Consider the following 23,341-nt stretch of genomic DNA (forward strand, 5'->3'; position numbering starts at 1 on the left):
CGAGTCTGAGCGTCAGACTGCTCTTATTATACCAGGAGCATCCGGGAAACATCTAACAAAATAAAACCTACTAACCTGGTCAATTAATGCAGCATTTTAGTAGCCTTAAATTAAAGCTTTTAAATAATTACCCCAGACAATAACACTTGATCAAAATAGGTCTAAATCATGGTGAGAATGAGGGGTCAATTATTTTCAAAATAAGAAAAAATTTGATGAGAGTGTAGGTCTTAATTTTATGTATGTATGTATGTATGTATGTATGTATGTATGTATGTATGTATGTATGTATGTATGTATTTGTTTATTGTAGCTAAAGTTAAACTGTTGTAGGTTGAGTGGCTGTGGTGGACAGGGCCAGATTCTCACGTTCAAATTACAGGTGCACTTCACCAGTGGCTCTGGCGCCTCTGCAGCAGGAGCTTTATTGGGACTCGACTCGAGGGAAATTAAAACCTAAGCGTCCTTCCTGGGTTGGCAACTGCTTAAGGGCCACTACAGTTGCAATACTGTAGTAAGCTGTGTGTTTGGAGGCACAATAGGTGGCTTTACTTTGAAACAGGAACTTTTACATTTCCTCCATTGTGTTAGACGGCTTTATGGATGTAGGGTCATTTAGTATGTTCATAATGCTGAACATATAAAGTTTAACATGGTTGGTCATCTTAGCCTGTTATACAGCCTTATCAATGGTAGGCAGCCTGCCCTGTAAACAATGATGTATGTGATAGTGGAAATGTATTAGGTCCCAGTCCTTTGGTCCCCATGAACTCCACACTGTGGGTACGTGTGGTTTCTTTAATTATTGCAGGTTGTGCTTGTAAAAATTTACTTTTTTTTATTGTAAAACAATTCTAACATTGTAAATAGTAAAATTGTAGCCTAGTGTTTATTTTTATTTTTATTATTGCGTTGTTTTTTGCAAGCTTATTTTGGACATTTCCAGCAGAGGGCGGCACTAAAACTTTGTTTGCTAAATGTACGGCGTAAGAAGAAGGCTGTGGGTGGAAGGAGGAGGCGCAGAAAGAGGAACAGGGATAACGGTGGCCTGACGCAGTTTGTCAGTGCCGCGTACACGGTGCCGTATGGATTAGATAGGTATTTAAAGTAATGGTTAACTATCCGGACTCTGTCCTCGTGTCTTCACGCGTACGGTGGCTGTGAGGCTACTGCACAGGCCGATAAGAGGCGGGCCAAACCTTCCGCGCTGTAGGTGAGAGGAAATCTGTTTATTTTATCAGTGAATGGACTGGAATGCAACGGCGTACGCACAGGACTACACTTCTGCTCAGTATCTGAACATGGTCTGAATCCTAACATCGGAATTGTGTTTGTTTTACTGGCGTGATGGCTAACGACATTGGAGCGAGGTTTGTGCGGATGTGTAACTACCTCCAAGACCCCAGCCTGGTGGCAAGGTTTCAGAGAATATGCGGCGTTAAAGGGACATTTCCAGAGAGAGCCCCTGCAGAACAGAGCGCACCGGAGTTGGACCACAGAGGCCCGAGGAGGAGGGTCCCGGGCTCCGGGGTCGGTAACGGGGCCGCAGCGGGAGATGCGCCCAACGGCATGCAGGGTGACAGCAGCGCAGGGCCCGAGGGAACAGCGGGGGCCAGTGAGGACACTGTCAGAGCGAAGCCCCTGCGGAGGAATTCACTGACTGGGGACGTGGGACAAGAGTTTCTCATCCACAACAAGTTTTTGTTCTATCTGTTCACGTTTGGGACAGAGCTCGGCAATGAGATGTTCTTCATCATCTTCTTCCCCTTCGTCCTGTGGAACGTGGACCCCCTGGTCAGCCGCAGGCTCATCGTGGTGTGGGCCTGGAACCTGTTTGTGGGACAGTCCACTAAAGACATGGTGCGCTGGTCCCGGCCTGCGTCTCCTCCTGTGGTGAAGGTGGAGGTCTTCTATAACTCCGAGTATAGTATGCCCTCCACGCACGCCATGACGGGCACTGCCATCCCCTTCTGCCTGTTCATGCTCACCTATGGGCGGTGGGAGGTGAGAGCCCTGCTCCATGCTTCATAACACTGTATGCACCACGTGTACAGGGTATGCACTGTACATGTACATGAGTTAACTTTACTACACTAGAATATTGAACAGAATGGTGAAAGGAAAGCAAAGTCAACCCTTTTCAGTATGTCCTCTATGAATTAGACATTGAGCAAGCTTGAGTCAGGTCAAATGAGGTGACTTCATTGAACCAACACCACATCATGGGTTCACATGTTTATCTTAAATCGAATTGGACATACTTTATGGGTAAAATGTAAAACCACAGTAATAACTGTTACCATCTCAGTGGAAGTCTAATGCAAAATAACCTTAGGCCCAGACACTGACAGATGCTGAAAGGCCATCCTTGAATTTGCAACTAGTCATGATGCCACTAAAACCAAAAAACACAGTATCAGTTCCCCTTTAAGACTCGTGACAATTACAAAATATGGAACTCTCTAAAAGTGTCTTGGTTCCCTCATCAAACTTTGAATCAATCCACTGACTGCTGCAGCCGTTCAGAGCTTGTTTATGCAGAGCCTGTATCTCCAAAAGTGACAGTGATTCACTGTCAAAGTTGAAGGTTTAGATATGAGCCGGGCGTGACAGCACAAGACCTGTTGTGTCATTATTTCACAGAATGATAAGATTTAGATAAGAGAAGAAAATGTGAGTCTATTAGTTTTTAGTTTCAAGCTTTTAGTAACATTATTAGAGCTATACATAAAGGAGGAGCTGAAGCCAGGGAGATCAAAGCAGATAGAGTGTAGTTCCTGGAAACTTGGATTTGCAAATCGAATAAATAATGATTATTCAAAAGATAGAGCAGCTAGCATTAAAGGTTCACAGTGCTGTCTAGGGACTCTTCATGAAAGTAAAGTAAAAAACCTAAATAATAACATAATTATATCTCCCACTCAAGGTTAAGGCTTCTATGAGCTGTTGCCACAGTGGAGGGCCAGTATTTTCAGACAAAAGGAGGAAGGAAAGGGAGAGTCTGATGCAGTTTTGTTTTTACTCTTTCTACAAAGCATAAAAAAAACAGATACATTGGTCTTAATGTGAAGGTTTAAGAAGACATTGAGTACATAATCAGTGATTAGATAGCCATAAAGCCATAAATTGTGGAGCAATTGCTTCAGTATCTTTTAAAGATCCTGTATTACGCAAAATTGACTCTTGTGATGAGTAAATTTAGCATTTTTAAGCCATGTTATAATATTATTTCATGAAAAATATACCTAGAGTTGTGTTTTGTTGCATTCGCACATGTTTGAGTAACCCTTAATTATTAGTCTGTCTACACCTCCAAATCTCACAATGCTCTGTATTCCCTCATGATGTCATGAAGCCGTAGTTAACTACTACCTTTTACCTTTAATTCATTAGAGTTAGAAAATTCTTGAGCTGAAATTAATCAAATGATTGTAATAAAGGTGTTTAAAAACACAGGGGAGCACTTGTATTACCACATGACATCACAGTGTTTTCTGTTTGAGAGAAAAACTCACCCTGGAAGGTTTGTATGTTAAATGAAGCAAAACACAACTCCAAGTATGTTTGTAATGAGGAAACAGTATAACAACAATTGCCACCTCACATGCACAATCATTTGACAAACAGAAAGCAGTTAGAAAGTTCAACAATTTACCAGTCATTAAAAGGCAATCCTAATTTCTCTATTAAGGCATAGTAGAGGCTCAATAGAAGTACTATTATGGTTCTTTAGTTGAAACTTGAGTGTATGCTGTGTTTTTCATGGCCCTGTGGAATAGAATAACAATAAAGAATATTTGAAGCAGATTGAATAAACTCTTTATGTTTTGTCCCACAGTACCCGTTTCTGTTTGGGCTCAGCGTGGCTCTCAGCTGGAGCATCCTGGTCTGTGTAAGCCGAGTCTACATGGGAATGCACTCTGTCCTGGTAAGTGCGCTTTCTACATTTTGAAACTATGCAGTTATTTTGGAGGCAGGAAAGAGAAAGTTTCACATTACAGCATGGGCTTGTCAAAATCTCCTAATCTTGTCAACACTATTTAATTCCTTACATTAAGATATTCCCTAGATTAAGATAAGATAGTAGTATTTTGGTTTCACTGTGGAGGTATTTTCTTTTCAAGGGATCTCCTAATTAGAGATGTGAAAATTATTAGGTTAATGGATAACCTCAATGATTCAGGTCACAATGCCATTTCATGTATCTGTTTACTTAAAGTCTTTAAAAAGAAAACATAAATGTGTTTTAACATAGCATGTGTTTTAACATAACTAAATTAATTCCAAATTAAACATTGTGTAGAAATATAATGATCGAGCCAAATATATGAAAAATACTACACATATTTACACATTTTTTGTTTGCAGAAGCATAATATAAAAATGATAATTCTGTGTTTCAGGAGGTGATCACTGGCTTCTTATACACCCTCCTGATTCTCGCCGTGCTCCAACCCTTCTTGGAGAGGATTGACACGTTCTATATGATGGGCAACTATGCTCCTCTGGTTATTTTGGTGTCCCATGTGGGATTCGGTCTGGTCGCCTTCTCTCTGGACTCCTGGAGCACATCCCGGGGAGACACTGCACAGGGTTTGGGCACGGCAGCTGGGGTCGCTCTTGCCACTTATCTAAACTACCAGCTTGGCTTATTGGAAGATTACCCACTATCCTCTCTACCCCTCATTTTACCACCCCTCAGCGCCGCACTGGTGGTCCGCTCCGTGCTGCGCTTTCTTGTTGGGGTGGCTGTGCTCCTTGTCACCAGGATGGGAATGAAGGCAGTAACCATTCCCTTCCTCTGCCAGGTATACGGACTGCCCTTAGATGACGTACGGGGAGCACGGCAGCTCATGAGGGTGGAACTGCCCTATCGTTACATAGTGTACAGTGTGGTGGGCTTCAGCTGTGTGACGGTGGTCCCTCTGCTCTTCAGCCTCCTGTATCTAGGTTGAACCTGTCACGTCCTGCTGACCATTTAACAGACACTGAAAGAACAGAGAGGACTGGCCTTAATGCCATATGAAATAACTATAGAAAAGTCCAGTTTTACTCTATATCATCTGTCTGTACGTTCTCTATATACTGAAGAGTTAAACACTAATTTACAGACACAAATACTATATATGGCTGTTTTGGGAGATGATGTGTGCAAATAAACAGATGAGACCCTTCTATCACTTCTGTTTGATTCTGTATTGCTATAGCTTCACAATTCAAGGTTTCTTTGCCTTAAATGATCAAAGAGTATTAACATGATTTGAAAATGATTTATTATTGTATAATTACTGCTGTATTCAAACCACTGACTAAGTATTTATCTATATGTTGTATTTGTAATTTCTTATTGTTATGCTCTAATAATGTTTTTTAATGATATCGTTGAAGTATTTGTTCTTGAGTATTGGATATTTATGTCTCTAAAGAAGAGGTAAAATTGTTGTAATTAAATTGAATAACTTAAAGGACTGTGTCCTTTGCACAAACTTGTAAACAATAAAAATAAATTATTCAATGACAAAAAGGGATTTTGTTTATTCATTTGTTTGTTTGTTTTTTGTGTGTTTTTTGTGTTTATCATTGGTGTAACTGAGTAAAGAAAGAAGCATAAATCGGTATTTCAATAGACCCATGTTGTAAAAGTCTGAACTGCTTTTATTTTGAAAAGACCCTCTAACCAAAGCGGATATCCGGCGTTTTTTTCCACCTTTACCAAAACACACAAGACATCAGGGCTGTAGGACTTTAGTCGGAGAGAGTAGTCTTGGCTGTGGAAGGTGGCGATTTTATGTTGATCTTCTTTTTGTTAGATGTTTTACATATGCGTAATTCTCGCTCACGTTTACAACTGCTGAACATTTTCATGTTCGCTGTTATATCCTGTCGCTAGTTTTATACAAAAAAATGCCCGGCATGGGGAAATCAGGTGTCAGAGGCTCTAAAAGGTAAGAAGACTATTACTTATTTGACGTATTTCTTGACCAATATCACAGGTTTATACTTCTGTTTGTTGATGGTTTTAGAAGTTTGACAAGTTTATAAGTGACACGCTAACTGTATTACCACCCTGTTACATTATGAAACAAGTTCTGCTATTGTGTTTTAGTTGTAACGCAAGACCAACCTAACTCACCCACAGTGCACTGCAGTAGTGTTTCATAGTTTAGGAATGCTTGTTTGTGTTTATGTGTGCCCAGGCCCAAGCTAGACTGGAGGTTTGTACAGAGGTTCTGCAGCATCCAGAGGGTGCTGTTCCCCTCATGGACCAGCCAAAGTGTGCTCATGTTTGGGACACTGCTCGGAGTCACTCTGGCAGGTAACTCTGATTGAATTAGAAACTTACCACTAAAAAAAATTAAAGCATCTTGACAAACATATCAAAGTCTGATTTATTTAGAAAAAAGGTTAGGGCTCAATGTGATGTTTGTGTATATATGTGATGCAACAAGCGAACATGCTATATAGAAATAGAAGCAATCTATGACTACACATTTTTGCTGCATATTGTAAGCAACTCATTGTTTTATTGTCATCCTGTAATTCAGTACTATACTTCAGTACTGCGTAGTACTATATTTCTACTACTTCTACCACCACTATAAGTTGTACTTTTTTGTCTTGACCTTTAGCTTTAAATCTCTGGCATTTTACAAGTTTCTGCTCATTGCAGTAACGGTATCTTTTGTTCCTTTCAGAGCAGCTGATCATTTACCAGGTGGGAATCCTCCCAAGCCACTTTTACTTTGTGCTGGGAGATAAAGACTATTCAGGCTTCAAGAGTTTGGTTGGGAAAGCCATGGTTCTTATTTTACTTAACTCTACAGTAAGTTGTAATTCACTCCCATATTCATTTGCATGTATTCTACAGAATAATGCTGTATCAGCTTGACCTCACTCCATTTTATTACCTGATTTACTTAGTAACCAAATATATTACTTGACACTTGTCTTGTTGCAGTTAAAAAGTATAGATCAATACATCTGCAGTCTGATGTATTTGAGCTGGAGGAAGACGCTCACAGAAGATCTCCACTCGTCCTATTTCCAGGGGCGGGTTTATTACACCCTCAATGTTCTTCGAGAGGACATTGACAACCCGTAAGTGTGTTCATAGTACGTCCCTGTAGTTTTTAGATTCGCAACAAATACTTTACTTTCCATGTCTAACCCCATGTTTCTTCTTACCTGTTTAGCACTTAACCAGTAATAACAAATATAATATATAATGTAAAGCTATATATAAAGGACAGCTATTTCTGTCTAAAGCTGAACAAATCAACTGCAGCACCCAGTGGCGGTTCTATGATTTTTCTGAAACAGAGGCCATTAAGGGGCCACATGTTACATTCAGGGGCCAAGTACAGGGTACTTCCAAGCACACAAATAATTAATTCAGTACGCTGTAAATACAAGCATAGACAGTAAAAAAAGCCCCCCACAGGTCTGTTTCTTCTCCCAAGTTATACTGATGTAATAGGTTTACTAGTGCCAAGAGTTTAGCAGATGGAATTGCATCAGTGATTTAATTGAATCCTCCAGTTGTTCTTCTCTTCAGTTGATTGACAGAACAGGGGCACTTCAGGGGCCAATCAGATTAGAGGCCAAGGCCCCTTGGCCCCACCCCTAGAACCGTCCCTGGCAGCACCAATGTATTTAGTGATGGTTACAGAGTGTGTTATCTCTAACCTACTGTATATATTATGGTATTCTTTAATAGTTTTGTTTGTTTTCTCAGAGATCAGCGCATCAGTCAGGATGCAGAGAGACTGTGTAAACAGATGAGCTCGATGGCCAGTCGTCTCATAGTTTCACCATTTACACTGGGTTACTACACCTATCACTGCTTTTACAGGTGGGCAAGCAGTTACAGTATCTTCAATTTAATTATAATACCACATCATTATTTTAAATTCAAATGATAATATTGGATAATGACCAATGAGGGTTTTAAACATATTGGAAATAAACCCATAGCAACTGATGCCTGATTAGTTGTGCCAATATTTTTGGGCAGAGATGATTATTTTCCCCAAATTCTGTAATTTAAATTGACTAAAAACTCACCTACAGCCTCCGTTTACCATAAACCTTTAAGAAATTTGTGTCCTCATGTTTGGTGCAATTATCTCTTCACATTAAAGTGTTCATATAATGTTTTATGTGGATTCTTTAGGCAGTAGGCAGGCAAACAAAAAACAAAATATCAGCGTCTGGGGGAGATTTAAGGCCAATAGCCAATACTATTTCTAGATATTATTTTAGTTTTCATGCGTGGCTCCTGCCTGTGATTGGTGTGTTGACAAAGGTTTTCCTCACTTACAGCACAGGTTGGATCGGTCCTGTGAGTATTTTTGGTTACTTTGTGATTGGGACGTTTGCCAATAAAACTCTCATGGGACCAATTGTGTCTACACTTTTTGAGCAAGAAAAACTGGAGGGAGACTTCAGGTAAGTCTGGATTGTAAAAATTGTCATGTCATAATTTTAAATAATTTCTCAACCAAGGTAATTTGTTTTGACGTCGTATCTTCTTCCTGACCTAAACAAAATTAGGAAGTCAAACAGGATATTAATGCAATGTCATACCATTATGTTTTGGCAATCATGGACAAAGTTTCAGGAAATTGCAGCAAAGATTCTTTTTATCAACTTCTTTTTTTGCAGATTTAAGCACATGCAGATCCGAGTCAACGCAGAGTCGGCAGCTTTTTACAGGTCTGCTCAAACAACAACACTGCAGTGACTCAAACCACAGACATAGCATTTATTTCACTGATCAACCACACATTTGAAACTTTTCAAAATCTTATCTCTACTTGTTACATGGCAGATTCAATGCTTTGTGTCTGTTTCAGAGCTGGTAAAGTAGAGCACATGAGGACCGACCGAAGGTTGCAGGCTCTGCTACATACTCAAAGAAGTCTGATCAACAAAGAGCTCTTGCTTTACAGTAAGAACCATCACCTTTTAACACAGTCATTGTTCTTGTTGTTTGCAGTCATTTGCAGTCATCATGAATTAATTTGGCGTAGTGATTTAGGTTGATCCTAAGTCCTAACCGCAACATAGTGATTCTGATTGAATTACAGTTAATGTTACAGTCCTAACAGATCTAATTAGACATTAATGACACCAACACAATCTGAACATTGGCTTGAGATGTGACTGGAGTATCTTGGTTCATCATTGATTAACAATATTAAACTCTGTCCTGTCTCAGTTGGAGTAAACACCTTTGACTACCTGGGAGGATTCCTCAGCTACATTATAATCGCTATTCCCATCTTCACTGGAGTTTATGACGGCCTCACTCCTGGAGAACTCAGTGCACTCATTAGTAAGGTGGGTAGTGTTTTTGTAATTGTTTTCAGTAAAATAAATAATCATATATTTAAATAAATATTTAAATAAAAATCACTGCATTTTACATTTATGTATTTTGTTCTGCTCCAGAATTGTTAATGGTATCTTTAATGAGTCAGTTCTATTTTTTAACATAACAAATACCATATTATATCCATAAAATCACTACGTATACTTCAGTAATATAAAAAGTACATGAATACTTCGGCCACTTAGCTCGTTCTCCTTTCAAAATGTCACCTACTATTTGTCCAGTAGGTGGCAGCAAAGCTTTTGAGAATCCTGCAGATGTTGTGAGGCATACCATATGTGGATCCAGTATTGTGCTTTAAACTTCTTATAAAATGTTCTGTGTAGGAGATGACCATTTTCTTAGATTTTGTAATAAATGTGATTGATATGCTGTTTTTGATTTCCTATGTAGTTGCCTTCTCTATATGTATTAAGTCTTTTGCTTTTTAGTTTTAATATCTCCTCTGCTTCCTCTTCTTGTTTATATTCAGAACGCCTTTGTGTGCATCTACTTGATAAATGGCTTCACACAGCTAATAGACCTGTCAACCACTCTGTCCGATGTGGCAGGATACACCCACAGGTATCACGCTGCATACCCAAGTCCTCTTCCACGGAGACGGATGATCGCCACGGCGCGTTTCATGGCATCTCATTTTCTCACTGAATGTGTGTGTTCAGGATCGGGGAGCTCAGAGAAGTAATGGACGACATCCTCCGTAAACAGTGCGACTACGACCCCGCGTCAGGGGAGAGCTACGACTTTGACAGGTTTGTATCACATGTTAATGTATTCTGCAGAGACTGTGGGAATCACCTGGACAAGAGTAGCAGAGTCATAGAATTAATATGAGGAATTAAAGCAGATTACAATTACTTTATTGTGCTGAAGAAAAGTATTAAAATGCCACTTGTAACATCATTTTATTTTAGATATTGTTTATAAAATATTCTAAATAAACATTTTAACTAAATATCAACAAGATGAACCCTATGTGTATTCTAACACATGTACTTAAGCAGTTTTTTTTGTATTTTCATTAATCCACTATAAAGATGCACTATGCAACTTTTCTAATAGAGGTTCAGCACCTGTATAACTCCATGGAGATGTAATCGATTTGTCTGAGATTTATTGCAATATGACATTTAACTTATCTATCTTGCATTAATCCATTACAGGTGTTTTTATTGCTAAAAATACATATTTAAAAACATTAATTCTTACTGTAAGTGGGCTTCTCCATAAACATTACCTGCTAGATTCCATGGAGATAGACAAGATTAAGTTTACTTTCATGTTCTTTTATAGATTTCAGGCAATGCACAATCTTCATGGCGATGTTAAAAAAAAAAAAAAAAAGTGTCATCATTGGTCTAATGGTATTGAGACTATTGCAACAGTTAGATTTGTGATTTGATGTCTCCTTTCACAGTGACTTTAATGTCCATGGCGGCCCTGTGGATACAGCTTTCATACTGGACCATCTCTCTTATAAGTCTCCATACTCAGAGGAGCTGCTCGTGGAAGACCTGAGTCTGAAAATCAGTCAAGGCGAACATCTCCTCGTGGTGGGCAACACAGGAACCGGAAAAACATCACTACTCAGGGTCCTCAACCGGCTCTGGGAGGCAGAAAGTGGTGAGCGGTCAATACTCTGATGCTTCAGTTAACGCTGACAGTCTTAAAGACAGAGGCTTATTAACTGTGTTGCAATGTTTAATGTTTAGGCTTTGTTCACATGACGACATGTTTCGGACCCAGAGGAACACTTTTTCTGCCTCAAAAACCGTACTTGACTGATGGAACACTGCGAGAACAGGTGTGTAGTATTTGTGTTTTACATGTAAAGGATGTAAACAACATATTTATTTTCTTATGATTACAACTATCAAGCAATAGAAAAAAAAATTTTAAGCTGCAGTTGCACTATATAGTCATTTAACTTTTTCCTCTAGGTGATTTACCCACTCAAGGATATCTACCCTGTATCAGGTATCACATACATTGTGAAAAGAAAAAATAACAATATATTTTTATGTCTGTCTGATTAAAAACCTTTGCCCCTCAGGGTCAGTGGATGATGACAGAATAATAAAATTCCTAGAATTGGCTGGAGTGGTATGTGAAGCCATATTGAATGTAATATAGTGGTACTTGTTTGTTATTGACCTTATTACAGTGTGAGTATTTTTCACTGTGCTCTAGTCCAGTCTCGTGAAGAGAACAGGTGGCCTGGATGAGAAGGTCGACTGGAACTGGTACAAGAAATACCTCTTAATAAAGTTTTGCCATTTGTGCTGATTTTGAACTTGTTCAACAAATACTTTTTCTCTGTAGGTATGATGTGCTGTCCCCTGGTGAAATGCAGCGCCTCAGCTTTGCACGGCTGTTCTACTTACAACCTAAATATGCAAGTATGTTATCTTACAAAACACCCATATTCAAGTAATATATTATAAACATTAAAGGAGCACTATGTAACTTTTCTGCCAACTTCTTATTCCTATGGAGATTGTTGCTTGCCTAGAATGTTCCACAGTATAGCATTAAATGTATCTATGTCGCATATGAAAAACAAAGCTGACTTGTAACTTGGAGGAGTGACATCACCTACTCTACTGCTATACTGTGGAGCATTACAGATAAAGCAATAACATCTCCACGGAGACAAGTTTGTTAATGCTATATTCTTTTCCAGTATTGGATGAAGCCACTAGTGCATTGACAGAGGAGGCAGAGGCTCAGGTGTATCGCCTATGTAAACAGCTTGGGATGACACTGGTCAGTCTGGGACACCGTAGCAGCCTTGAAAAGGTACATTTCATTCCTACAGGACCATCTCATAATATAATATTAAAGGTTTATCTTATTATGGGCGTCATTCATGGGGTTTGTTTTTGTTTTGAAGTATCACGATGTCCAACTGAAACTGTGTGGAGGTGGCCGCTGGGAGTTAACTAATCTGAGAGAAGGCACCCTTTCAGAGGCACTATGACCATCACACAAGCCGCTACTCTATGAAGGATGGGACAAAAACACATGTACTGTATATTTTAGTTACTGTACTTTTATAAATATATTTTAAAGTCAACAAATGTCACGAACCTACTAACACTTGACCTGGTATTGCTGGATTTTAGATGACTTCACATCAAACTATAGGCCTACAATAATAAGGAAATGTGCCTGAGGTATAATTATAATTAGTTATTGAGTCGATATATGCTTTATCTAGTGAGTTCAATCTGAAAGAGGATGAGAAAAGCACATTGAAACATTATCAGGCCTTAATGGTAGTGTTTACATTTATTACAAATATCTAAAATAATTTGTTAATTGTACAAAAAAGTATAATACATTTTAAGTTAATCTAAGGTTTTTTACATGACATACAATATTGTCTGGAATTTTATTTGCACTGTTTCATCATCTCAGAAAAATATTAAAACATCTGTATTTTTAAGACACTTGTGGTTATGGTTTATTGCACAGAGCCCGGTGTCCCTGGATGATCTCCTGAACTGCAGTGGGATCATCCAGTGTGCTCAGGTCTCCCAGCCCATTCAAGTCGTTCTCTACCACTTTACGCAGCACACGGCGCATTATCTTACCCGAGCGCGTTTTGGGCAAGCGTGTAGCAACCTAAAACAAAACACATTACATAATTACATAACAATGACTTTGAAAACATTGAATTTTAATGCTTACCTGAATGTAGTCTGGACAGGCGTATTTGGCTATAGACTTTGATACGCTGCCTTTGAGCTGTTGGTGTAATTTGGCCTCTGTAATGTCGACTCCTTTTTTCAGCACCACAAAAGCATACACCCCTGACCGGAAAGAAGGACAGGTGAAATGAGGCCTTTCATAATTATAGTTACACATTTACAGTTTCATATGAATAAAACGTTCTGCTTTTTCAGAGGTCAGGGTCATTTCTCACCTTCCCCTTTTATGTCATGTGCGTAACCAATGACCGCTGACTCAGCCACAGCAGGACAGTGATTCTGCAAATACAGACCACAAGTTTGTCACACAAGTATCTAATGCAACAAAATCTGAAGGAACACAGACACTGTTGGATGAATTTAAATGGAATATCATCAGTATTGAAATCTTACCACAACATCCTCTATTTCTGCTGTCCCAATTCTGTGTCCACTGATGTTAATGACATCATCTAATCGACCAGTGATCTGATAGTAACCCTCTTCAGTTCGACTGGCCCCATCTCCTGTAAAGAAGTACCCTGTAAAACATAAACTAATTAGATGAACTATAAAAATCTATAAACAACCAAATCATCAAGTCTTTTACCAGGGAAGGGCTGGCAGTACGTCTCTATGAACCTCTGGTGGTTGTTGTGAATAGTTCGGGCCATACCAGGCCAAGGCTGAGCCAGACACAGAGCTCCAGATGCACTTTTAGACGTCAACTCCTTTCCCTTAACAGATCATGGTACAATATTAAAAGCTGGATGAAACAGTGAAGTCTTTGACAAAATTCAAATCAATGGGTTTGGTTGGGTGGCTTTTATACAAGGACTAGTATTGTTGAAAAGGTTGAGTTTGAGCCAAAAAAGATCAGTGCCCCTCTCCAACTGTCTCCACAATCTGTGCATTTTAGGAGCTCATCTGAGGCAATGTCCCACTTACAGATGAATCAACACTAATATGGCAATTGGACTTTAGGCTTCATCCAGAAAGATGCATAAGATCTGATATCAGTTCAAGATGGTCACATTTAAGGCCTTGATTGTTTACTAGCCATTGTTGAAAGTGAAAGTCTCATCCTGTTTCCACTTTAGTTAATCCAGTGTTGCTGCAGGGTTAATATAAAATGTATTAATCTAAGTTACTTGGATGAGTTCACATGTTCACTTTGTTTTAAGGAAAATGCTGGTATCAGTTGGTATCGTGTTTGTGGAGAGTTTGGCAGGACACGGGGGGGCGGCTGGTATCAAAAGTGCCACAGCTGGTGCGACTCTCCTAATCCTAATCTGACCCCTGTTCCCATAGAGTTTAGCCTGGATTCCACACATGTGAAAGTACAGGGGTGTGGACTGTACCTCATTGTCTATGAGCACTGGCTTGATGCCAAAGAAGGGTCTCATGGCCATTCCTGGGACAATCTCAGCGTCCGGATCTGATGGCCGCGGTGCAATGCAGATGCCACCTGTCTCTGAAACAAGAACAAGCAAATGGAGAAAAGATGAAACAATAAGAATGAGGCTCTGCATGATGGTCTAGGGCATCTTTCTTAAACTCGTACGCAAGCTTGTTATGGTGGCACACAAAGCCCTCTACACTTAGGTTAGGTTACCTTAGTTTATTTGCCATTTGCAGTTAAAAACACATGGAACACAAGGCCAAAGTGCACCATGAGACATTAAAAACAACCACATGAATAGACAATCATTACAGATGACATGACACTGTGAAATAAAAAAAAATATAAGATTAAGTGGCCAAAATATTACGTTACAAAGTTCAAAGTGCATTGTTCAAACAGCTTGGGAGAAGAAGCTTTTAGCAGTGAGAAGTCTGATATTTAAAGGAGCAATTCCTTTTCCTGGAGGGCAAACGCTCAAACATGTCTCTGCAGGAGGCCAGAGGGGTTGTGTATGAGCTGAAGGGCTTGGTTTAAAAGTCTACATTTGTAAAGACCCTCGAGCACAGGCAGGTCATAGTTCACAGTAATTTTGCAAATATTTCTAATATTTATTCAATTTAATGTCATTTAAATGCACTCTTTGGTTCTCTTTTGCATTATAACTACTGTAGCAATGATGTAGGTTTAGCTCTAGAATAGACCTGGACCTAATCCTGTTATGGACCTGGTAGCACTTGGAAAGCCAAATCTTCTCTAAGGTGATACTTGGTGTAAAAAGTTTGAGAACCACTGGCCCAGGGGTTAGGTTACAGATACAGTTACGTCACAGTTAGACGTAGTGATACATCATATACAGAAGAATTTAGAAATACTTGTTTTTAGTAAAGAAAAATTACAATATGAAGTTTATAATAAGACTGTTCTGTATAAGGCTATTTATGCCTACTACAGTTCTACAGTTTTTACAGATTTTTCAGTACCTGTGCAGTAATGAACCTGGCATTGTATAGTATTTCTGATGGATTTCAAAAGTATGATTGGATGATTCTTATCTGGAATATCTATTAACATTTTGGTATATTATTTTTGGTCAGTATCATCTAGCCGTACTCACAACACTAGGCAAATTGCTTGTCTGTTGTAAGATCAATTCCTGACTGGCTCTGACAATTTCGCATTATACATTCTGTCTATTAACGTACAGGCTCCCATAAATGTATGAATTATATGAATCCATAAAATAAGATACTTTGTGTTGGTAATACGTCTGAAACTGCAATGCCCTTAGCAATGTCCTGACTAAACCAGTTTTGGTTAATCAAGTTGTAACACATTGCAGGAGCAGTCTGAAGAGATAACACCAAACCCACTCCTCCTGGTCAAACCGTTAGCTGTGTGTTTTATATGACATAAAAATGGAAACTGAAATGCAAAATCTGATTAGCATAAGTCTCTTTCACTGTACAGATGTAGCTTTAGGAATTACTGCCATATTAAGTAAATTAAATGTTATTAGGTCTGTCCAGGCTGCGGGAGTGGTTAATCTGATGGATCTGAGCAGAGGCTGGTATAAAGTAGGGCATAACAGATAACAGCACAAAAGTACTAGCAACAAAAATCCATTCTCCAACTTTCTCTCTAACTTTTCTCTGTAGAAGTCACTGTTAGATAAAGTGTCAATATTGTTATAATCATCCCTCTAAAACACCACATGTTTCAGTTTCTTTCAGTTTCTCACTACTGGGTAATTCAACATGGCGGCCGAGTGCCAACAGTGGATCAGAATCTAATTCAGTCTCTAAACAGGCTACTTGTTCCCAGATCAACCAAATGACAATTATGAATAATGCCACTTAGTCCTAATGGGAATCACAGTCCAGGAAAGCAGCACAACAACATAATCCTTCTGACTGAAGTATTTGGGTCATGGTGTATCTGTGTGGTTTCCAGGCATGATGTTTAATTATTATCAATTAATTATCGACTTATATGCCATTCGTATGGTAATTATGCAGCTTTGTCCCATTTGGTCATTACTAAATCTCATTTAGAGCCACTGTGTTGGGTTCATCTAAGATTCATCAGAAATATCAGCTCTATTCAAACAATGATGATAAGCTCCACCAAAGGTAAACACTGCATGCCAATATGTTTTAAATGCCTGAAAATTAATTTAGACCAAATATGCCAGTACTCCAACAAGGTAGTCATTAGTAGATTATGTTGAGTATTAATAGTGTGTAAAATGTTTAACCATCTATTGCTAGTATGTATACATTTTAGTGGTAGCAATATGAAAATGTACTCAGTTCTGCTTGAGTTACTCTGGGCTTCTTGAGGTCTGGGAGGAAAACATCTGTGTTCACTTTGGACTCCACTGGAATGTGTGTAGTTGTGTGTATTTTCTATTGTCTATGTGTGCAGAGGGCGGTGACTAAAGCAGCCACAATCTTACATAACTGTGTTTTGTTTCAGGGATGCAGTGGAGCACAGCCTCAGAGCTGGACACTGGGAAGCTGCTGACGTGGCTGTTTGAGCTGCAAAAGTGAAACTTCACTTGGGAGTGTCCAGATTGGAAAAGTTAGATTATGAGTGAAAGTACATGGTGCTAGTAGTGTTAATATAAATGAAGTATTTGTTATCTAATAATTGCACATACCTGTTTGCCACCATGTATCTACTATGGGGCAGCGACCATCACCCACCACCTTGTGGTACCACTCCCAGGCTTCTCTGTTGATTGGCTCGCCCACTAGAGGAAAAGGCAGAGGCAGCACACAGCAGATGAGATTCTGATCATGTTAAATCTCTGATAAGATCAAACATAAGTCTAGTGAGTAGAATAACTGATCAACTACAGGAGGGTCAAACTGGGTTTCATGTCCAGTTTACCATAAGAACATGTGAGCACTTGCGTGTGTGTATGCGTGTGTGTGTGTGAATGTGTGCGTGTACTTGAACTGTTAAAACAGGTGTGTCTTTGGACCAAAGACGTTCCCTGACCCCGAGCTACTCCATGTGTGACTGTGTGAGGCACTAAAAGGGCCTTGGTCAAACAGCTACATAACATGACAGGTATAAATACACTCTGCACATTGTATCAGGTCAGTGTTAGTCCACTCTATGAATATGTTTATGCATAATTGTAGATATCCCTTTTGTACATGTGCATGTGATGAATGTTACTATTGACATACCAGAGCCCAGTGTTTTGAGGGAGGAGCGGTCGTATTTGTGCACCCATTGGTCTCCGTACTTGAGCAGCAGGCGGATGGCTGTTGGAGCTCCATAAAACTGGTTAATCTGTAGTCGCTCAACCATCTCCCAGTATCTTCCTGATAGTGAAACAGAGTTAAGACAATTACAGTACAATATTGCATTTGAGTATTTTACAGTGCAATATAAAGACTTCCCAATAAAAGTGTTTCTCTAAAATGTATAAAGAACAATACTAAGCTAATGTTGACATTAAAGATAACTGTGTTTACAGAAGCTACTCATTTTGGAGGATAATGGGGGGGCACTGTCAGGTTCAGTGTTAAGTGTAAACAGTAAAAAGAGGTCCCTGCTGAGCTGAGGGCAGGCATACGTTCAGACTATTAACCTTGAAATATTATACTGTTTTTCTAATATTACATAATGCTGCAGGCTGTTACATAATCCTTCATACCTGGGTTTGGATAAACAGGAGTGCTTTCAAACAAAACAGTAGTTCCTCCATTTGCCAGAGGCCCGTAGACACAGTAACTATGTCCGGTTATCCAGCCAATATCAGCCACACAACCAAACACATCTCCATCATGGTAATCAAAAACATACTGGAGATGAGAACACAGTTAGAAAATATGAATTAATTATATATTTACTTCAGATTTTCATTCAAATGCTGTGGTGTTATATTACCTTGTGTGTTAATGAGGTGTAAAGGAGGTATCCAGCCTGAGTGTGGACGAGTCCTTTAGGTTTGCCAGTGCTGCCTGATGTGTAAAGCATAAATAAAACATCTTCACTGTCCATAACAGCGGGTTCACAGACCACATCCTCCTGCATCATCTCCTGCAAAGAGAGCACATTGGAAGTACAAAGTTTTAATAAACTAAATGTAATAACAAGTGTATTGTCAATGGGTACTCAATATTTAGACCTGATTCTTGGTGTTTTTAGATGCAAAATACAACACTCATAATCAAAAATACCTGGTGTCATTCAGTCAGTGTGTTTTAGATTAACTGTTGTATTTGAAAAACAAAGTACAAAGTATATTAAAATAACTACTTGAATCTTTTTCTCTTTCTTTAGTTTGCATATTTTTCTTGCAGATTTGTGGACAATCAAAAAGAAATCAGATGTACAGGCCATTTCAATAATCTCTAGAAATTAGAAATGGGTGAACTTTCTGGAGTGCACGTAGCCATAGCCAGTGATTGATTAATAAACAAAAGTTACCTCAGAATCTAATCAATTTATGTACAACTATCTCACCTCTTCCATAGCGACGTCCCTGTTGTTCATAGCAACCGGAGTCTCTGTTCTCATGGCGATGAACACCTGTCGAACATTTGGACAGGTGTCTACAGCTTCATCCACTGTCTTCTTCAGGTCTATCATCTTTCCCCCTCGGACCCCCTGGTTCACTGTGATCACTGTACTGGAGTTGGCTGGAAACAATAGACAAGAAATAAAACACGTATAATAATGGCGGTACAGCCAGCTTTGTTATGTAAACAGTAGGAGGGTAATGATTTCCAAGTCTCACGATACGATATCGTTACGTATGAACCTCACGGTATGACATTTATTGCAATATCGTGGGAAAGCTCACGATATGGTGGGGAGGCTCACGATTAGGGATGTAACAATATCCTAATCTCTCGGGACGATATTTTCACGATATACATCTCATGGTATATTTATTGCGATATTTTGTGGAGGTTAACAAAACTGTTAATATGCTACTTTTTCCTCTTAAATTGCCTTGACAAGACTTAATCCAAAGAACTAAGAGTTAAAAGTGCTTAGAACTATTATTTCTTCATGTAGTCTACACTGAAATGGAGCAAAGGATCATGGTCTATGTTGTTCCCTCTGTCTTTTTTTAACTATTACTGCACCATAACTCTCAATTTAAGCAAAAAGACTTGTAATTCGATATATTGTGATGGTCCATGATATTATTGTGAGAACGATATCAGGATATTTCAGTTATTGTGACATCCCTAGTGAACAGCAACTCATTTGAAGTGATTTGCTTATGTATTTGGTGGTTTATGCTTTTGAAATGAAAAGTGTAGATTGTGAAAAGTATAAAAAAATCAGATACTAATTAATGCCAAAACTAGATACTCATTTGAGTAAGTATTGGAAGAAAATCATATTAATGGGTTTAAACTTTATCAAAACTACTGTAAGGCCACATGGTAACATAAAGAGCATCTTTTCAGTATCAAAATTGGTATTGAGTATAAAGCCTATTGTTTAGTACATTATTAAAAACATTAAAGGTTGTATAGAGGATTTTCCAAGGAACGAGAAATCCAGCGACTGTTTGTCCTTTTTCAAATGTTGCGCATGCGTGAAACCACCCCCCCTCCCCTACAGCTCCCTACGTAAAAACGCCTCCTCCCGCCTCCTCCTTACGCCAGAAACAGGTTTGTTTACAGCCGGTGCGCTGCACATGACTTGTAAACAACTAACTACAGTGTTGGTTAGGCAAGGCGGAGAAGTGAGGAGCGGGGGGAGCGGGTGCGCGGACATTTCGTTCGCGGACGAGAAGTGAGGAGCAGGGAGAAGAGCGGAGCGGGGAGAGAGGAGAGGAGAGAGGAGAGGGGAGCGGTGCACGGAGATTCCGTGCCCGGAGAAGTGAGGAGCAGGGGGAAGAGCGGAACGGGCAGCGGGGACAGGAGCAGGAAAGTTGTGCAGAGAAGGCTGCAGATTCAGTGCGAATGAACTAGCTACAACACGCAGCAGCAAGCGGACTCTTTCTTTGCCTTGAAAATTACGTTTTCAGACATAGGATATCGCTTTCGTGTCCTGAAAAACGTTTGACTAGCTCTTGGAAATAAAGTATGTTTTCATAATAAGCAGAAGTTACTTGTCCAGGAGTAATTTGTGGACCAGTGCGTCAGTCTTTAGACCCTGCGTCTGCTTCAGTCGCGCCATCGCTGGAATGAATCTTCAAGAATCACCTTAGTTTGGCTTCGCTGCTTTTCCCCTTGTCTTCTTCTTTCAGCGACCTCAAAAACGGACTTTCTTTTGCGGCTAACTGCTCCTGGATTCTTGTCTGCCATTGCAACAAACTTTGTGCTAACTGCGAGGAAGATATAGGTCAAAAAAAGCCGCTAAGAACTGTTGCGTTGGTGGAGTAAACAGCGTCTGTGCGTCTTGCGTCTGTGGACTGCGTGACAGGCGTACGTAAACCACGTACCGGCGGCGCGCAGGCAAGTCAGTTACGCTAGAAACGTAGGGAGATTGATTGACAGCCTGTCAGCTAACAGATAACGAGGCAGTGTCGTTATCTATAGGCAAATGTTTAGCTGGCCCCACCACGTCCAGAGTTGATGAATTTTTATTCTCTTTTTTTTGGTCATCATAATTACAAGGCTACTGCACCTCTATAATGCTATCATTGACAACTTGAAACAAAAAAAAATAAAAAATCATCCATACAACCTTTAAGTGCTGTAATATTATTTATCTCTGTCCTCACCGTCTCTAATGCGCTCCGCCAAAGAGTCTGAGCTGAATCCTGCAAACACCACGTTATGTGCGGCGCCGATCCGTGCACACGCCAACATGGAGGCTACGGCCAGGGGGCAGGGGGGCATGTAGATGGTCACACAGTCTCCTTTCTTTACCCCACGACGTCGCAGCAGGTTGCCAAGACGACATGTCATTTCCAACAACTCCCTAAAAGCATTATGCACAGTTAATAAACACACATAACACACTGACAAAGATTAATAGACATAAGATCGAAATGCTAGTGCTATCTTTATAACAAAATGAATAACAAACATTTTTACTTTTCTATTACAAAGGGTTGAAAAAATACCATTTACTGCTATCTCGATATTGTTTTTGAGTTTTGCAAAATGTATTATTTGTGTATTCAGTATATCTGTAGATAAATTACCATGGGGTAAACATTTCTGTGAGCTGTTGTCCAGTAAAACTTAAAAGAAAAAAGTGTATCATCTATCTATTATTTAAGCAAATAATGTCAAATACAAATGTAAACATCTCTAAACCAGGCTCTGGTTTCACTCATATGTTGTTATAATTTGCACACGCACGCAAACACACAAACTTATTTTACTTACTGTGATATTCTGTAGTTTCTCCAAATTCAGTTTCCTCCATTTCAGAATTTTATTTACAAACTTTTAAAGGGTCTATAAAAGTCTGTCTCGTATTTTCTGATATTACAAGTAGGGCAAGAGTGACAGTTTTGACAACTTGCTACATATCATTGTAAACTCAAGGTCAAGTTCTTTGTTTTCTCACTTTATAGGTCCTTTTACAACTGCATTATCTCCACTCTGAAATATTCTCTTCTTCATGAGGTGAGGGAAAGACCTGAACAGTGATCCCGCACTGACCTGTACGTGACTTTGACCTCTGACCCCGGCTCGTCTCTCTCCCAGATGAGGGCCACTTTGTCAGGACAGGTGAGTACATGACGGTCCAGGCAGTTCACTGACCACACAAACAGACCATAAACAAGAATGTGAACCCAACAGTAAATGTGACTGATATATGCACACATTAGGGTTTTGTTTTATCAGCTTGTTTGTACAGTGACAGATCAGTGCTGCTGTTCGCTTCTCCAAACTCCTGTAGGCTACTAACTCAACTAAACTACCACTCACCAACTTATTAGACCAGTAGAACCTGGAGACCTACTAAAAATATAACAGTGTCCATTTTATTTCCAGATTTAGAATTTAAACAGATAGGGGTCCCAAGTTTGTTTTTGGCCAAGAGGTGGTAACATTAATGCTGGTGGCACATGTTTTGCATCACAATAAGCCTCTGTGAAACCAAACTGAAAAGCCAGCCACTATACAAGAAAAGAGCCTGAAATAATACGACGTGGTTTGAATTAAAAGATGGTGTCACCAATACTGAATGCAAGTAATTTCATCTGTGTGCTTTCTCGAGTTCTGTTTGGTTAACACTTTTGATGTTGTTTATCCAAACCTACCAGACACGTTAAGCTTTCCTCCCACAAACCAGTTGACTTTGCCTCGTCTCAGGTCGCAGTCCTGCACCTTGGAATAGTCGCTGATCCAGGTGAGTCTTTGCTTGGCCATAGCTTCCCAAAAACTGTCATTGTGCGTGAGGGAGAAGTCGTGGAGCGTGGCGTGGTCCGTGACTCCCTGAAAGCCCAGAGCTTCGGGCATAGCAGTAGCTACGTTACTGCTCCAAGACGACGCATTTAGACGCCTGTGCTTTAACACACGAAAACAAGTTAGCAGGCGTCTCGAAGTGCACCGCAGCCACATAACGCCAGCAAGTATCTCACGAAATCCTTATTAGGCTATATGATGCTTTATCGGGGCTGTAACTGAGCGGAGGAAGACTGAAGTGAAGAATAAAACCCCAACCGAAACTATAAGAGAGGAAGCGCAGTGGGGGTGATGCGTGGGGCGGGTTCGCACACAAGTGCCAGCCCTTGTTGCGCTCTTTACTGGAATCTACGGGTGTACGGAATGCGCACTTTTACGCAACAACACATCAGTAACTTACTATCACTCTTGCGTCCACAGTTTATTCTCAATTTCTCCGAACTGTCTAGTGCGTTTTACATACTTTTTGAGCTTTCACCATATCTTGAAATCCATCCGCAGG

General features: G+C 39.7%; 3 protein-coding genes across 5 annotated transcripts; 2 read left to right on the forward strand and 1 right to left on the reverse strand.

Annotated features, from left to right (window-relative positions):
• Positions 1 to 1,001: 1,001 nt before the first annotated feature.
• LOC110153456 (sphingosine-1-phosphate phosphatase 1-like) lies at positions 1,002 to 5,177 on the forward strand. Its single transcript, XM_020917358.2, has 3 exons — positions 1,002 to 2,004; positions 3,839 to 3,928; positions 4,404 to 5,177. Exons 1-3 carry the CDS (start codon positions 1,348 to 1,350, stop codon positions 4,953 to 4,955), a joined length of 1,299 nt encoding a protein of 432 aa, XP_020773017.1. The 5' UTR covers positions 1,002 to 1,347; the 3' UTR covers positions 4,956 to 5,177.
• A 536-nt stretch (positions 5,178 to 5,713) lies between these two features.
• On the forward strand, positions 5,714 to 18,686 carry abcd4 (ATP-binding cassette, sub-family D (ALD), member 4). 3 transcript variants are annotated; one of them, XM_055149663.1, is made up of 20 exons: positions 5,714 to 5,945; positions 6,198 to 6,316; positions 6,696 to 6,823; positions 6,959 to 7,098; positions 7,736 to 7,852; positions 8,323 to 8,448; positions 8,665 to 8,715; positions 8,856 to 8,950; positions 9,221 to 9,342; positions 9,867 to 9,958; positions 10,057 to 10,146; positions 10,812 to 11,017; positions 11,107 to 11,198; positions 11,335 to 11,371; positions 11,448 to 11,497; positions 11,585 to 11,637; positions 11,717 to 11,793; positions 12,078 to 12,193; positions 12,288 to 12,420; positions 16,967 to 18,686. In XM_055149663.1, exons 1-19 carry the CDS (start codon positions 5,905 to 5,907, stop codon positions 12,372 to 12,374), a joined length of 1,839 nt encoding a protein of 612 aa, XP_055005638.1. In that variant the 5' UTR covers positions 5,714 to 5,904; the 3' UTR covers positions 12,375 to 12,420; positions 16,967 to 18,686. The 3 variants fall into 3 exon arrangements, with proteins under 3 accessions (XP_055005638.1, XP_020775291.2, XP_055005639.1); XM_020919632.2 differs by lacking the exon at positions 16,967 to 18,686 and having other exon boundaries at positions 12,288 to 12,842; XM_055149664.1 differs by lacking the exons at positions 5,714 to 5,945; positions 16,967 to 18,686 and having other exon boundaries at positions 6,701 to 6,823; positions 12,288 to 12,842.
• On the reverse strand, positions 12,657 to 23,110 carry acss1 (acyl-CoA synthetase short chain family member 1). The gene is made up of 14 exons (XM_020919619.2): positions 22,695 to 23,110; positions 22,090 to 22,186; positions 21,198 to 21,397; positions 18,974 to 19,149; positions 18,395 to 18,547; positions 18,162 to 18,309; positions 17,689 to 17,826; positions 17,151 to 17,243; positions 14,448 to 14,560; positions 13,697 to 13,823; positions 13,501 to 13,628; positions 13,323 to 13,386; positions 13,088 to 13,209; positions 12,657 to 13,021 (listed from the first exon to the last, which is right to left on the reverse strand). The coding sequence occupies exons 1-14, from the start codon at positions 22,993 to 22,995 to the stop codon at positions 12,854 to 12,856; spliced, it is 2,028 nt and encodes a 675-aa protein (XP_020775278.1). The 5' UTR covers positions 22,996 to 23,110; the 3' UTR covers positions 12,657 to 12,853.
• Positions 23,111 to 23,341: the final 231 nt, after the last annotated feature.

This window comes from Boleophthalmus pectinirostris, unplaced genomic scaffold (assembly GCF_026225935.1).
Source record: "Boleophthalmus pectinirostris isolate CB_2022bp ecotype Guang Dong unplaced genomic scaffold, ASM2622593v1 HiC_scaffold_13, whole genome shotgun sequence".
Lineage (NCBI taxonomy): Eukaryota > Metazoa > Chordata > Actinopteri > Gobiiformes > Gobiidae > Boleophthalmus > Boleophthalmus pectinirostris.